The 16,016-nt window shown below is 41.4% G+C and overlaps 1 protein-coding gene across 1 annotated transcript in view; it reads left to right on the top strand.

Moving 5' to 3' along the window:
• The window catches only part of MYO3B (myosin IIIB), a 427,435-nt gene that overhangs the window by 283,252 nt on the left and 128,167 nt on the right, over window positions 1–16,016 (top strand). Inside the window, 3 exon segments of the mRNA XM_052652976.1 lie at window positions 4,780–4,891; window positions 6,289–6,451; window positions 7,740–7,820. Coding sequence (XP_052508936.1) covers window positions 4,780–4,891; window positions 6,289–6,451; window positions 7,740–7,820 — 356 coding nt within the window.

The raw sequence follows: 16,016 nt of genomic DNA, 5'->3' as shown, positions 1-16,016 counted from the left end.
ACATCATATGTTTTTTTCTCTTTTATCTTGTTAACATGACATAAAGTTTGTGCGTGTATGTTAAGTAGCTCCAGTCATGTCTGACTCTTTGTGACCCTATGGACTATAGTCCACCAGGCTCCTCCTTCCATGGGATTCTGCAGGCAAGAATCCTGGAGTGGGTTGCTGTGCTCTCCTCCAGGGGATCTTCCTGACCCAAGGATCAAACCTGCGTCTCTTATAGCTACTGCATTGGCAGCGGGTTCTTTACCACTAGGCCCACCTGGGAGGCCCCCAAAGTTGTTTCTGATATTCCCTTATTGTATTTTTAATATTGTAGAATCTATAGAATATCACTAATCTCATACCTTTGTTTTCTTTCCTTTTCCTAACCTATATGGCTAAAGGTTTACCAATTTCATTAACCTTCTCAAATAACACCTTTCAATTTCATTCAGTGTCTCTTCTTTATGTCAGTGACTTTTCTCCATGATCTTTATTTCCTTTCTTCTGCTGATCTTGGGTTTTATTTGTTCTTTTCCTAACATATGTTAGAGGTTGAGCTCATGTATTTGAGACCATTCTTCTTTTTTGTTATAGGTTTTTAATGGTATACATGTCTAAATACTACTACTTTTGCAGTATCCCACAAATTTTTGACAGGTTGTGTTTTCATGTTTATTTGATCAATCTGATTTCTCTTTTTATTTCTTCTTTGACATGGGTTATTTTTCCATAGAAGTCTGTTCATAAATATTTGGGAATTTTCCAGGTATCTTGTTGATTTCTAATTAAATTCTGCTATGGTCAGAGAATGTACCTTGTATGACTAAGTCATGGGGTTTTTTTGCCCAGAATATAGCCTATTGTGGTAGGTGTTTCATATGTAATTGAAAAGAAAATGTGTTCTATTATTTTTAGCTGGAATTTTCTATAAATGTCGGTTAGGTTGGGTTGGTTATTCAAACCTTCCATATTCTTGATGATTCTTTTTTTTTTTTTGGTCTACTTGTCCTATCAATTATTGGAAGAGGGTACAGAATTCTCTGACTATAATTGTGTATTATTAACAAGACACAATTAACAGTATTAGCACCTGCAGCATTAATACTTTTAGGCACATGTATTTTCAAGCTATGTTATTAAGTGAAAAAATGCTTAGAATGTTTAGTTTTTTTGATGAATTGACCTCTTTATCACTATAAATAAACTTCTTTATCCCTCATAATATTTATTTGCTCTGAAATCTACTTTGTTTATATTAATATAACCAGTCCAGTTTTAATTTGATTAGTATTAGTATGGTATGTCTTTTACTTTTAACTTATTTTATATTTGTGCATTTTTGATAAGAGTTGATGATTCAGAGAGATTCTTTGCAGTGGTTCAAAGTTATGGCCACAAATTACTTGATACTTAAATCCCTTTAAGAAGTAAAACTTAAATTTTCTCATTAAATGTAGTCTGGACTTAGGGACTTGCTTCTAATGAATAGAAGAATATGGAAGAAGTGATGGTGTATCACTTCTAAGCCTCAGTCATAAAAGGGATTACAGATTCTCTCTTGCTTTTTCTTTGGGATCCCTTGTTCTGGTAGAAACCATCTTCTGTTATGAAGATACTGAAATAGTACTCTGAAGAGGCCCAAATAGCATGGAACTGAGAAGCATCCTGTCAATAGCCAGAAAGAAACTAAGGCTTTTTACCATTAGCCATGTGATGGCACCATCTTGAAAATAGATCCTCAAGCCTTTAGATGACTGAAGCCCTGGCCAACATCTTGACTGTAATCTCATGTAAGACCCTGAGCCAGAAATGCCCAGATAAGCTGCTCCTAAATTCCTGACCCTCTCAAACTGTTAGACAATAAATGTCTACTCTTTAACCCAGTAAGTTTTGAAGTTATTTGTTATGAAGTAACTGGTACATCTAATTTAACTAGTTTAAAAACTCTTCCTTGAAAAATTTGTATTTCATACAATAAAACATTTTAGGCAGAAAACTAAATAACATTTTTGGATAGAGATTTTTCAACTGGATATTTTCTATTTTAATAACTTATATGTTTTAATAAGATAAGGTCTTGTAAAATTTATCACTTTCCATAGAGCTCTGAAATAGGGAAGGGCCCTTAGGTCGTTGGAGGACCCACACGAACTATGTGGAACCCTTGATACTATGTGCAATATGTTGTATCAAGAGCATTTTCCTAAGAAAAAATGTTTATAGCTTTTACCAGATTTTCATAGAGTCTTCCACCACCCTCCCCTCCACCTGAGTTAAGAACCACTTATCTGGTTCCCATTGCTCCCTGTGAAAATTCAGATACAAGTGACTTACCTATGGTTAGAGATGAAAGACCTCACCCTTAACTCATAGCTCAAACTCCAATCTGAGAGATGAATTCTACCTATCAGAGACAGCTCAGGGCAGAACTGGTGAACAGCTCAGGGCAGAACTCTTGAATAAAGAGATAGAACTAGTCTTTACAATGTTCTCGAGTACTCAGACCCTCAAGACAAATCTTTACATGTATTATTTTGCTATTGCATTGTCTCTTGCTTATTTAACTCATCAAGCTGCTTCAAGAAGGGGGTGGAATGGATCTTCTCAAAAAGGTGTCCCCTTGGTGGCAGGCCTTTTATCTTCGTGCCTTTCATTTCATTTTTGCCCTTATATTGAAGCATTGAAGCATACAGAAGCTTGGCCAAAGTGCTTATTTGTCTTGTTTTGTTTTTAACCATATTATCTATTAGAATACTCTGTGGAGAAAACACACTGTACTGATACCTCTCTGACCTGACTACTGCAGACGTATCACTTAAATGCTCCCTTAATGTTTTTTGAAATCTTCACATCTTGACAGTACTGTTATCCATCTCTTTCTGAACTAAAAGCTATGTATGAATGTTATTATCATAATAAGAGATTTGAATTGAAGTGCTAAAAATCAAAGTTAATTTCTAATATTTATATTAATTCAAGATATATTCTGTCTGTTTAGAAATTGCTAAGAAGCATCCATGGATGCCCCCAGAACAAGATAAATCCTTGAATGGATAGTTAGAACATATCTTGTAATCTCATAAACTGCATCGTTCTGGTCATTCACTAGATTATCTTTAAATATTTCATCACTAAGAGTATTGAGCAACCATCCTGAGCAAGCCTGTCGGATCAAGGCCAAGGAAGCCCTAATCATATTATAAACATATAATCATGCCATATGTTATTTATAATATATAGCCCATTTTATAAATGGCCAGGACTAAAGGAAAAGAGAGTAGGGAAGTCCTGCTTTTATCAATGACTTTTACATCTTAAGCTATCTCTACTTTACCTTTCCCAAGACATTCACTCCATAGAGATTTGCCATCTATTTCTACCACCCCCGTGCACTCTAGTACACAATCTTTTTGCTTTAGCCCAAGCCAAATCCAAGAACCCATGATTGAAACTACAGTCCTTGAGAAACTAGGGCTAAAGAATCTGTGCTGATGCCATGAACTGCCCAGACCTCAGCCTGACTCCTGGCTGTCCCTCCTCCCACCTAGCTCCAGGAACATTTACTATGAACAGGTTCCTGGGCTTGGCCAGATGACCTAGCACGGTCCTGGCCACCATTCAGGGGTTCTGAGAGAAAACTGTTTCTCTTCCTCAAAGGTGGAAACAGAGACGCAGAGTCTTAGAAACATTCTCAGAACCTCTGAATGCAAATGTTTTCGGCAAAATCAGCATTCAGTCCTAATTTGTAAAACAATCTTGTAGCACAAAGATAAACTTAAATGGCTCAAGTGCTAATCAAGTATGTTTATCTTTTCATAAACAGAAAGTATGGGAATATTTGGTAAGAGGAAAGGACATATTTTATATTTTTGTGATTTTCTTAAAAAGTAAAACTGGCTCTACATTTTAAAGCAGTTCTAAAATAACAGATCACCCTTGTCTGAGAAATCACAGGAAAATCCTCTGACAAGGAAATACTTCCAAGTGGTTGAATTTAATTACAGATGGCAACAAGGAGCAGAGGAAAGATGCTTCAAAGTTTTTAAAAGAAAAACTAAGGTAAAGTTTTCTAAAAAGGTAATATATTCAACATTATATACATATATATGCATATACATGTATATAGACATACCTATGGACATACACACATATACATATACAAACTTACATATATATATATACTTTGGTCATGTTCTTTGAATCTACCCAGAAAGTCCTTCATCTGAAAGTATGGAAGTTTATTAAAATGAGTAATTTAGGAGGACAAATGTGGTTTTGGTGATTGTCTCAAGAAAACATACCCACTTTTTACCTTGAGAGAGACGTAGAGCTTAACAGACTGAATAAGTAGTGTCGGGCTATGATCAGTTTTGCTCTCTACACATTGCTTCAGATGGCATTTTCAAAGCAGAGCCAAAACTCATACAGTGAGATGACAAATTATTTTTAAAAGAGTAATACATTTAAAATGATAACTTTTGCTGGGAGAGCTGTCTATACTTCAGTTTTTTAAAGGATTAGATACTTTGATTTTGCATGTAAAAGATGCCAAGTATGCTTTGAATATGAATTACAAGCAATACTAAAAGGAAAATATACATAGCAGAAAATATGAAAGTAGATAAGAGCTAATAAGCATGAATTGTGTGTCTTCCACTACCTAGTACACTATTACTGATGCTCAACAAATATTTGATACTGAAAAACAAGACATGTCAATGGGCCCAGAGCAACTCTATGATGCTGAATCTAATGGTGACTAAAAATGCTTTATTTCACTGTTCTGTTTTGTAGGTATTATTACTTGGCATTCAGAGCACATCAAACACCTCTTGCTAGCAAAGAGAGTTGCATCGCTATCTTGGAAAAGTCCAGATTAGATCACTGGCTGCTGGGAAAAACAAAGGTAGTTCTTTCTTTGTTGTTTAGATTGTCACTTGAGATGCTCTGCTGTGTACCTCGGTCTCTTATCAGTGATTTGAATAGCTCTGTAAGTTTTGCAGCTTACCAGACAAGACCCCAACCTAACAGTGATCTTTGCTGGTCTTGGGTCCGGGGTCCTAGGACCTCAGACGCCAAAAGAGGAGAGTTTGCTTCCTGTTCTGCATGTAGTTTGAGAACTGTTTAACATTTCTAGAATGAGATCTTTGAGCTCATTTTTAAATGTCCTTTTTCCCAGTGCTGCTTATTCCAGCACTGCAGACAAATGCACAAATCATGTTAATAACAATAATGAGTATCTTTTCTACTTTCGTCCTTTTTTCCTTAGACTCATGTAGTATACTGCCCACTCTGATGAGTAGTCTCATCATGTCTAGCTTTTCATTTGGGGAAACATCATATTCCTACAAGATTTCAGGTTTTTGTGGTCCATTCTGAATTGCCCTACAATGCCAGCCTTAGCTTCAGTGTGGATGGCAATGCTGCTGCTCTTCGGCAGAAATTAGATCACTGTGGCCCATTCAAGCCCCACTCCCTCAGAATTTCTGTCGGCCCTGATCAGCTTTTCTGCTTTAACTCCTCCATCAGAGTTGAGGGTTGAAAGGATCAAGCTGAGGAAATGGAACTCATGGCAGAACTGAGGCCAGCCTGGAGAACATTTAGGATCTCCTAAAACCCTGTTCACTTCATCGTCTGTGTATATTAATAGTCCCACATTGGCTCGACCTTACAAGGGGATTAATTGTATTTGCTTCCAAGAAATCAGTAATGTTAGCATAAATCAAGTCACTGTAAACTTTATTTAGATGATGTTTTAATATTTATGTTAATTTGTTGGAGCAGAGTGAATTTCTGTGTGGGAGTCCGTTATTCTTGTTTAGTCACTCAGTCGTGTCTGACTCTTTTCCGACCCCATGAACTGTAGTCCGCCACACTCCCCTGTCCAGGGGATTTCCCAGGCAAGAATACTGGAGTGGGTTGCTGTTTCCTTCTCCAGGGGATCTTCCTGATGCAGAGATCGAACCCGCATCTCCTGTATGGGGAGGCAGTTTCTTTACCACTGAAGAACGATTGGCAGGGTTTATCTGAATCTGGTAGCTCAGACAGTAAAGAATCCACCTGCAATGTAGGAAACCCAGTTTTGATCCTTGGGTCAGGAAGATCTCCTGGAGAAAGGAATGGCTACCCACTCCAGTGTTCTTGCCTGGAGAATCCCATGGACAGAGGAGTCTGGTGGGCTACAGTCCATGGGGTAGCAAAGAGTCAGACACAGCTAAGCGACTAACAGACTTCTTTACCCCTGAGCACCAGAGGAGCCCTTGGGAGCCTATATGTAATGCTAAAACTGATGTCTTATTTCAGGTTTTTCTGAAGTATTATCATGTCGAGCAGTTAAATTTGCTGCTGCGGGAAGTCATAGGCAGAGTGGTTGTGCTGCAGGCCTATGCCAAGGGGTGGCTGGGAGCCAGGAGGTACAGAAGAGCCAGAGAGAAGAGAGAGAAGGGGGCTGTTGCCATCCAGTCAGGTAAACAGCCCTGAATCTTGGCATTTCATTAAGTGCCTAAGGCCACTCACCTCTTGTTCTTCTCAATGGTTCCTTTTCTTCCCTCCCTCTTGCCTTCAGCAAATATTTATCAAGTATCCACTGCAGGCCAGGCCTTGTGCTTGGTCCTGGGGGTATAGCTGGGAGCAAGACTGCCACAGTCTCTGACCTCCAGATAAGCAAACAAGCCATCCTTACCCACGGCAAGATAGAGGCAGTGGCAGTGGGTGGATGTAAGACCCAAATTGCACAGACATGTGCCCCAGCTCCCAGATGACCTACCTCATACACACTTCATGTCCTTTACCAGGTTTTCAGCATCAGAATTGCTACTGCCACATCTAGGAGGCTTTTCTGGCTCAGACAGAGCTTGTAAACCAAGGCAGCTAATCACTAGGCTCTGTCATACACCCAGCCCTGTCAGTGCCTCTTTGCACACGCATGTGTCCTTTGTGTCACAAATAGCATCTGAGCTCCTGTGCTACTGCAGGCAGTTGTCCCAGGTCTTGAACACAGCGATGATTTCCTCTGTGTTCTCGTAAGCCAGAATCATAACGTCCACTTGGACTTCATGACCTCCTTCAGTGACATGGAGAGCTGTAGCGCTCAGGGAGGAAGTGAAAAGCAGAGCTGGTCATGCTCCTGGTAGCAGCTCAGTGCCTAGTACTCTGAAGGACTCAACAACCTGCCCCCTGCCCCCTGCCCCAGGTTCCTTTTCTCTTCTCTTCATTCATTTCCCATGCATTTTCCCTTTCTGTCATGCATTCCCTCCCTGAACACAAGTCTATACATAGTCTCCCCTTACCAAACGCAAATGTGATGCTACTAATCATTATTATTTATTTTTCTCTCCTTCAACTTTCATGTTTTATACCTTTGTCCCAATAAAAAATACAGAGTGACTCAGGCCATTCCAGTCCTCTCCTACCCCTCAAGTCCTGAAGGCAGAGCTTCCTCCATGGGTTGGAATGACAGGGACCCACCTCACCTGGACAGGGCTCCAAGTGATTCATAAGTGGAATCCAGAGGTTGCAGAAATTCACTGCCTGAACCAAAACAACTCCTTTCAAAAGCATCTTGGAGGCTGAGCTGAGAGTACAGAGAGGCCCCTCTTCCCCACCATCACTCACGTAGCTCTGTTTATTTTGTTCAGTGAGAAAGCAGTGGGGAGGAGGAGAGGGGTAGAGGATTGGAGGGAAACAGCTTATATCAATTCTCTGGCACATTCTTAAATTAATGTCATTCCTAGCACATGGTTTTATATTTTTAGCCTGGAGAGGATATGATGCTCGGAGGAAATTTAAGAAAATAAGCAACAGAAGGAGTGAGTCTGCTGTTCATATTCACGCAGGTAATTAAAACAGCATTTTCGTAGCATCCACTTGGAAATCTTCTGTGATTAAGTTCATATGAGTTTCCAAAAGCTGAAAGGTTAATAATTCAGGAGCACTGGAAGAGGAGTCAAGCGTTTTGGTGGGGTCTAGCGGTTGTTCTGATTCACCCCGCTCCGTGTGATGATTGGGAGCACTGGCCACATGCCGTACCTTGGCTAAGGGTGCTCCAAGTCGATTCTCTTGCATTCCCAGTTTTACAGAGGGGGAAAACAAGGCACAGAGAAGTGAAATAACTTGTCCATAGTCGCACAGCCAGTCAGAGGCCGAGTCAGCATTTATTCACAGCCAGTTTGGATAGAGTCCATTTTACATACTGCCAACTGAGCAACTCCCTTCCTCTCCTGGAGTCACCCGTCCCTTGTCTGCAAACAAGAACATCGGCTAGAAAGGTCTGAAAGGTCTTCCAACCTTGGAATTCTCTAACTATATGCTCAGCCTATCTCTTCATAGCACAGAGATAGGAATAACTCAGGTACTTGCCTGGCAAACTGTGTTTCCCACACCCAGGCCTGTGTGTGACTGCAGTGGTCCTCTGGGCCCCATGGGGTTAGCATGCTGTGGCTCAGCTTGTAGCTGCCTGAGCACCTCAAGCTCTGGCTCCCAGGTCACTCTGCTCTTCTGCAAAGGGCAATATCCCCAGGGGTTGTGGGGCTCAGCTCCCTCTGTCTTTTGAAGCTGCCTGTGCCTAATTGAGGCTTTGGAAGAGACCGGCCCCAGAGCAGACACACCCAGGCTCTGAGAGCACAAGAAATCAGAGACAGAACGAGAGAGAAGTGAGCAGGCCAGTGGACTAGCAGCAGAGAGAGAGAGAGAGGGTTTCAGATACTGCCACACTTGGAACAAACTTTTAAGGGAAACAGCTGCACCCCGTTTGAAGAGATCACTACTCAGAGCCTGGCTCCTTGGGGCACTTTTCAGAACCCTCTGACCCTGTAAAGGCCAGACAACTTTATTCAAAATGTTTGAAAGAGTGTCATTTCACCCCCAATGTGCAACTTTTAACACCATCCCCTAGGAATTCTAAGCTCTACAGCTTCAAAGCATCAGGAAGAAGGATGCAGCTCTAGTTGCAACGAGTAAAACAACTCAAAATACATTTTATCTCTTCCTCCCCACTGTCCAACACACACACACACAGTTGCCCTCACCCTCACGCACACCATTAAGAGAAGATACTGGACTGATCTCACTGTTTGCCTCAAAGCCTAACATGTATTTTCAAATATCAACTTTGAGCTTATCTATTGTTGATTCCCTTATCATAAAGTGTGTAGGGTCATAAATCAAATTTTCCCTCTCTGAAAATCATCTTTAGATGGCTCCCTTTTGGACTCTGTTATTGCCACATGCATAAGAACAGACAGGTGAGTGGCTCCATTATATCAGGACACTCGGCTGCATCTTTTCAGTGCAGCACCTGTGGGGTGGGTACACTACGGAAGGGTCCTTTTGTTTCATGGGACTAGAGAGACCCCATTTCTTTAAGTAGCTTCTTTTTTTTAAAACCTTGGAAACATCCTCCTTCTTAGCCTGGCAGCCAGTGTCCTGCATATCAAGTGGTATTGGGAGCTTCCGAATCCCCATGGGCTTGGGTGGGCATGTAGTTATTGAGGGTGGTACTGACACCAGCTCACCCTCTTGGCAGGAGAGTGTGATAGCCAGAACAAAGGCGGGCAATGTCCCATTGCCCTTCAGCCAACGTCAGTCACGGACAGGAGTTGAGGGGCTGGTTTTGTGTTCGTGGTAAAGATACTCAGAGAGGGTAACGACATTTGCAAGTTTATGGGCAGATTACTTTTACTTGAAAATGTTCTCCTCCTTATCTTTCAATTCAAAGGCGGTGTTGATCTAAAAGCAAGACAGCTCATTCCAATGTCTTTGTTTTGGGGTGTGCTCTTCCTAAAGTATAATCCTCTCCTTACAAGCCCTTCATGTCCCTGGGACATTTCAAGTAGAACAAACTCGAAATATACTGGTACTCTTACTTTTGAAGCCTGTAGAAGTGGCGTAGGGATGCTATCACAACATAACATTTTCTGGGCATTTTCTAAGGTTATTCTCTAATTTATTATTTTTTCAACAAATCATTTCATTTGAAATGTAGACTCTGCAATGTGTTTGGTTTATATTTCAAGTTCTGGCCTATTGTCTTTTTTTTTTTAATCATGGTGCAGCGCTATGTTATATAGTTTTTGAAAGAATAGCCCTTGAAATTTAGGAAGCATTTGGCCTACATGTTGCTACAGAGCAGCGCATATTGAAATTTGTTTTCCTTTCATCTCCTTCCCAATAAAAGCAGCCGCTCGGCTTATCCCTTTAGCTTCCTCAGAACTTCCTTTCAGAATTCCCGATCTATTACGGCACATTCACATACCAGAAACAAGATGCCTTTTCATGCTGTCAACCTTTTTCATCTGAAATGTAAATTAATTCTTGCTGGTATGCCTTGACAGAGATCAAAGTCAGGGTATTAACCTTCCCGGGCTTTCTCCAGGAACCTGTCCCAGGACAGGGCTTTGGCTGTTAGGAGACCGGTGTCAGTGTTAGGGGCCCTCCTCCAGGCAGTACTTGGCCTGGGCACCACCATCTCCAAGTCCCAGGGTCCTTTTGGAAATGACTCAATCAGTACTTTAAATCAGGTGAGCTATGATCTGCCAGGCTAGACTTGGGAGAGACGAGCCTGCTCGTTTGAAATGTGGGCCGTTCACTCAGACTCCTGGAGCTGTTCAAGTGGTTCTCATGGCGAGTGATCTCAGCGGGCGTGATCGAGGGAGGGACAGGGCTCCAGACTGGAAACCTCTCCTTTTGCTCCCTGGTATTTTCCTGCCTGTCAGTCTTGGAGGTAGGCCACATTTGCATTTTCAAAATAAACAGATGCCTTTCAAATACATGAGCTGGTGGTCTCAAGCTCTCTGTGGGCCTGAACTGTTCACCAGCCAGTGAGCAATGCTGGAAAAGAAAACAAACGGGAAACATGCTAGGCACATGCACACACACTTCCTGTGTGCAGAACATTGTGCCGGCAATAAAGGGCCTTTGTGAGATGTGGGTTCACAGGGAGAGAGCCTGCTGAGGATCTGGGCAAAAGTAGCCTTCCTCAGTTTCTTTTCTCAAGGAGAGGGAAACAACTTCAAATGTCACCTTGGTGAGAAGTGGCATGCTTTATTGTGTTTTTATTTTTGATTGATGCTGATAATAGGCTCTTGCTATGGGAAAACATAACAAAACAATTAAAAATATGTACTTTTTTAATCAGAAAAATAATTGCAAACATATTCCTGTTTGGATATATGGGGTAGTCTAAGTAAAAACTAATAGTTGTCACCCCATCACTAATGTATTGGTTTTTTTTTTCTTAATGAATTCTTAACTTTCAGAGAACGGATATAACTAGATTTTGTCAAGTAAAATTGCATACATTCCTCAGTAAATACTATCAAAACAAACAACCTGCAGGGAATTTTTTTTAAAGATCTACAATGTCTCATTCTCTAAGTTTTTGAAAGCACAATTTTTAAAAATTATCCCTCTAACTCAAGATCTGTTTTTTAAGCAAGAGCAAAGTGCCAGGCTCCTCGTCTCACAGGGGAGAAGCCCTCAGTGACAGTGGAGCCTGAGGGGCTGGGAAGGAACTTCAAAGTGTGTCTCCAGGAGGAGCTGGCTCTTGCAGCCTCTTCCCCTCTTTCCCGTAGCCCTCCAGGAGCAGGAAGAGCCCATTGGTTTATAGCATTTTCTCATCTAATTGCTTCAGTGCTTTGGAAATTGTTTTCTCTTTCTCTCTGTTATCTGATCAGCTTCCTACTTACTCCCCTCCTGGGTCCTACAGGGGATAACAGCACTAATATCTATTGCCATTTCTCCTTCTAATGCTCTCTGAGGGGAGTGGTTTTTGGAACGGCATCCTCAGTCCTGCCAAGGCTGAGAGGCCCTTTTCCTTGAGCCTGTGAGCAGGCATTTTAAACCAGCTGCAGCTGGAATCCCTGGGCACGTCATGTGATGCCAGCCAATGGGAATTGCTTTAAATGCAGTTTCCAAAGAGGAAAGCAAACATAGAATCCAGACAGGCTCTCCCCCTTCTCCAGGTTAACTTCTTTTTAAAAGTTTGACCCCACATCATGACAAAACCAAGTTTTAATACTTAAAACGCCTGAACTTATAAATCTCTCTCAGGGTAAGCCTTCCTCCTAGTCTTTTCTAATTTTGAAAGGCTGATTCCTTTAGCATTGTTGGTGGGTTGGCAATGACTGGGTTGTTGCAATAATTTCCTAGAACTAGATTTCCAGAAATATCCCTAGGTGCACAGAACAACTATATTTTAAATTAGGAAATTTCTTTATTTCATTCCCTTTTTCAACTACTGTTTAAGTAACTGCTTTATGCTGGAGCTACTCTCAAGGTGAACAATGGAATTTAGTTTGGGGCTTCAGATTCACCTTCAACACAGAGGATTAAAAAACATGCTTCCCTCAAATGGACGCTGTTTGTATAATCAAGTACTCTATGTTATGTCAGCACTCCTTGGAAGGGAATTCTGTTAAACACCAAACAGTCAAAATCATTATAATATATAGCTGAGGATATACTTTGAAATGGGTTCCCCTGGTGCCTCAGTAGTAAAGAATCTGCCTGCCAATGCAGGATATAGGGGTTCAATCTCTGGGTCAGGAAAATCCCCCAGAGAAGGAAATGCCAACCCACTCCAGTATTCTCGCCTGGGAAATCCCATGGACAGAGGATCCTGGTGGGCTACAGTCCATGGGATTGCAAAAGAGTCAGACATGACTTAGTGACTAAACAACCAACAACAATACATCGAAATGGCCCAAGCTTCTTGTAAAAATGATGAATCTGTGCATAAGCACATTGTTGAGCACAAGTCAAACAGTAGCGGAAAGTCAAATGAATGTACCCAGTGAGGGAAAATATCAGACAGACAGGAGGAAAACAAGCATGCTCCTTTATGCATCTCTATCATTCCACCCTATTCTATTGTTTCTTCACTTGTTCTGTTTCTGCCTTTTGGAAATATGCCTGGTCGTTTTGCACAAAACGTGATTTCTCAAAATGTGAGGGAAGAAAAATTCCAAACTCTTATTGGCCGGAGCCAGCTGCCTCTCCATTCCTGGTATTTCAGGCCATTTCCACACAAGAGTAAAACAACATGTAGGGGAAGGAATTAACTGGTGCACCTGAGCTTGAGCTGAACGAAGAGCTCACACTAGCTCCACTGTCTTCCAAAGCTCTGATTCACTGAAGGGAGGTGCCTTCCAGGCTGTATGAGGGTCCTGCAGAGTCTACTTGCACTGTCTGGCCTTCTCTGACTCTCTGTGGGTAAAGATCTGCAACTGGTTTCTGACAACCACAGGTAAAACTTCTGAGAGAAGGAGAATGTTGGGGGGCGGGTGGGTTGGTTAAGGATGGTGACTGACTTTGAGAAAATGTGCCTTGTCTGTGAGCTGGGTCAGGACATACAGAGAGCTCCGGAAACATGGCTTCAGGAGAGACAGAGTCTGGCCTTAGCCTCGAGATTTCTGTCAAGAAATGGGCTCTGCCAAACCTCACTGGGCACAAGCAGTAAAATTCTTACCATGAAGTAACTTGTGATGCAAAGGAATGTCCTTTGTTCTGAAATCAAATTATTGCCCATGTTAGAATTAAACACCCAGCAGGTAAAGTACTGTCAGCCTAATTAGCAGAGAAGAAGCTGCAAAGCCAGTGTGGACTGAGGTCTGCTTTTCCCTGATATCATACTGACACAGCGTGGAAATGCTGAAGATGAGACTTTGGTGCCGTGGTTGGCATCCCAGGACTCAAGGTTAAATTTCAGAGTAAACCCATGGATAGAACCTCTTTGGGTGGGAATCATTTCCTCCCTTATGGACTTCATGTAGAGCTCCAGAATCTGGCTGCAAAAAGGCAGTTCTTCAGATGGTATCTTTACCACCTCACCATTGAGTGAAAACAGCATTATAGTCAATAGTTGATTAATAATGATGTCAACAACCCTCTTGAATTGCATTTATGGCTTTCATTTTTTCACATAGAATCATAAAATGTGATGTCACATTTTATGAAACCCTTATTAGTTTTGAGACTCTGTCCAAGTAACAGTAAAGAAACTTTTCGGGGGAAAATTAACTGTGCTGTGACAAGAATTATTGAACTGTTTTCCTCAAAAGACTTCTGTGTGTAGAAAAGCAGATTTTGTTTTCTCCCCAAACAGATGAAACAGAAGCACAGAGAGTCTACATAAGTTGTCTCCCCTTATGTGTTACATGAGCTTAATGACGAGTATCAGAGTCCTGTTCTGAGTCTTCACCCAATGCTCTTTTTAGTAGACCGGCTCTAACATTGGTTTCCATCTCGGATATGGCACCAGTCAAAGCTTTGGGGAGAGTTTTATATACCATCCTAAGCATGTGGACTTTGGAGTCAAAATTACTTTAAATCCTGGCTGTACCACCAGGTTTGTCTTATGGTTTAGAGGAAATTGCTTAACTTGTGAACCTTAGTTTCCTTAGCTACAAAATGGGACTCATTAAGGTCTAATTCTCAGGACTGTTGTGAAGATCATAGCAGGTAATTGACACAAAGTATCCCGCCTGGGACCTGGCACATGGCAGCTATTCAGTAAATGTCAATTTCCTCTCTGTCCCCACTTCCTAAGTATGAAGTTACTTGAGGGGAAAAAAAATGAGTCTGTGAAATACTCTTCTATGATTAGAATAATAATGTTGTAACTTCAGAAAGATAAAACTATTTCTCTCACTTTTGGAGGAAAAGATAGTGCATGTCAGATCTCAAATACAGTTATAATAAAATCTTTATAAAAGAGAGAATTTTCTGAATCTTATGTCTTCGCCTATCTGACAGGGAAAAATTAAAACACAGCAATAGCATGTGAAAGATTTCAGGCAGCTTTCTTTTTGTAATGAGCTATGATCCATCATGCCAAGAGCGGGGTTCATTTGTGTGGATACATTTTCCAGTGACCTCAAAATTGTTATGACTTAAGTGATATGCTCCTGACATCATTTTCCCACTCATGGGTTTGAGGCCCTTGTGCAGCTTGTTCTGTAAAATAGCAAGTTTCCTCTGTACCCCGCCCCCAGAAGTCAGGAATTCTAAAATCCAGGAGTTGAATATCACTAAGACTGCTGCCTCCTGCTGTGGAAAGCAAGTTGCCTTTGAGATGTCTGAAGAGTTGGAAGATATGGGTGAGCCTATCACGTTTAACCCGCCGTGACAGGTGATTGGCAGCATGACAGCTGAGCAACAGCCATTTGGCCAGGAGTTCAAACCCCAACACGAAGAGCCATAGCAGGATCGTGGCTTGATTTGCCGTGGCCATGCAGTCTGAATCACCAAGCACAGAGGTGGAGGCAGAGGTGACAGCTGGTAGCCATTCTCATCAATAAAGTTGTGATGGGTGAGATGTATAAGCAACCACAGGCTGCTAATTTCAGAGACTTTGAGCCAAGTGCTTAGTGTCAAAACCAGCTACGGTCAGTGATGCAAACGTTTTGTGAAGTGTCCCTCGTTGACAGCAAGGCTCTTCCCCCAGACTCTCCTCCTAGTGGGTTAGGAGCAATTGCATCCTGCTGTCCAGAAACAATCCAGTTTGGGGAGAAGGAGGCTTTACCCTTTTTATTTTTTAGTTTGGTAAATTTTTAAAAGTCAGATTTATTGAGGTATAATTTACATATAGAGAAACTCAGTTTGATAAAATTGGATGATCACGTATAGTCAGGTAACCCCCAGCACGATCAAGAAAAAGACGTTTCCAAAGAGTTCACTCATGTCCTTGCTGTCGTCCATCCCTTCTGCACCCCCAGCTTCTGGTGACCACACTGGTTTTCCTGTCCCTGTAATTTTATGTTTTCTAAAATACCATGTAAGTGAAGTCATATAGTATGTAGATATTTGAATCTGACTCCTTTCACTTAGCCTAATGCTTTGGAGATTCATCAGTGTTGCTCCATTTTCAGTAGTTTGTTCTTTTTCATTGCTGAGCAGAATTCTGGTCTGCGGATGTGCCACAATTATGTCCATTTACCAGCTAAAGGACATTTGTTTCCAGTTCCTGTGATGATGAATAAAGCTGCTATAAACATTCAGAGCCTTGTTTTAAGAAAAATTTAGAGCAAAGTAAA

This window comes from Budorcas taxicolor, chromosome 2 (genome assembly GCF_023091745.1).
Source record: "Budorcas taxicolor isolate Tak-1 chromosome 2, Takin1.1, whole genome shotgun sequence".
NCBI classification, from domain to species: Eukaryota; Metazoa; Chordata; class Mammalia; order Artiodactyla; family Bovidae; genus Budorcas; species Budorcas taxicolor.
Note: the sequence above shows the minus strand (reverse complement) of the source record. Positions and strands in the feature narration are given on the sequence as shown.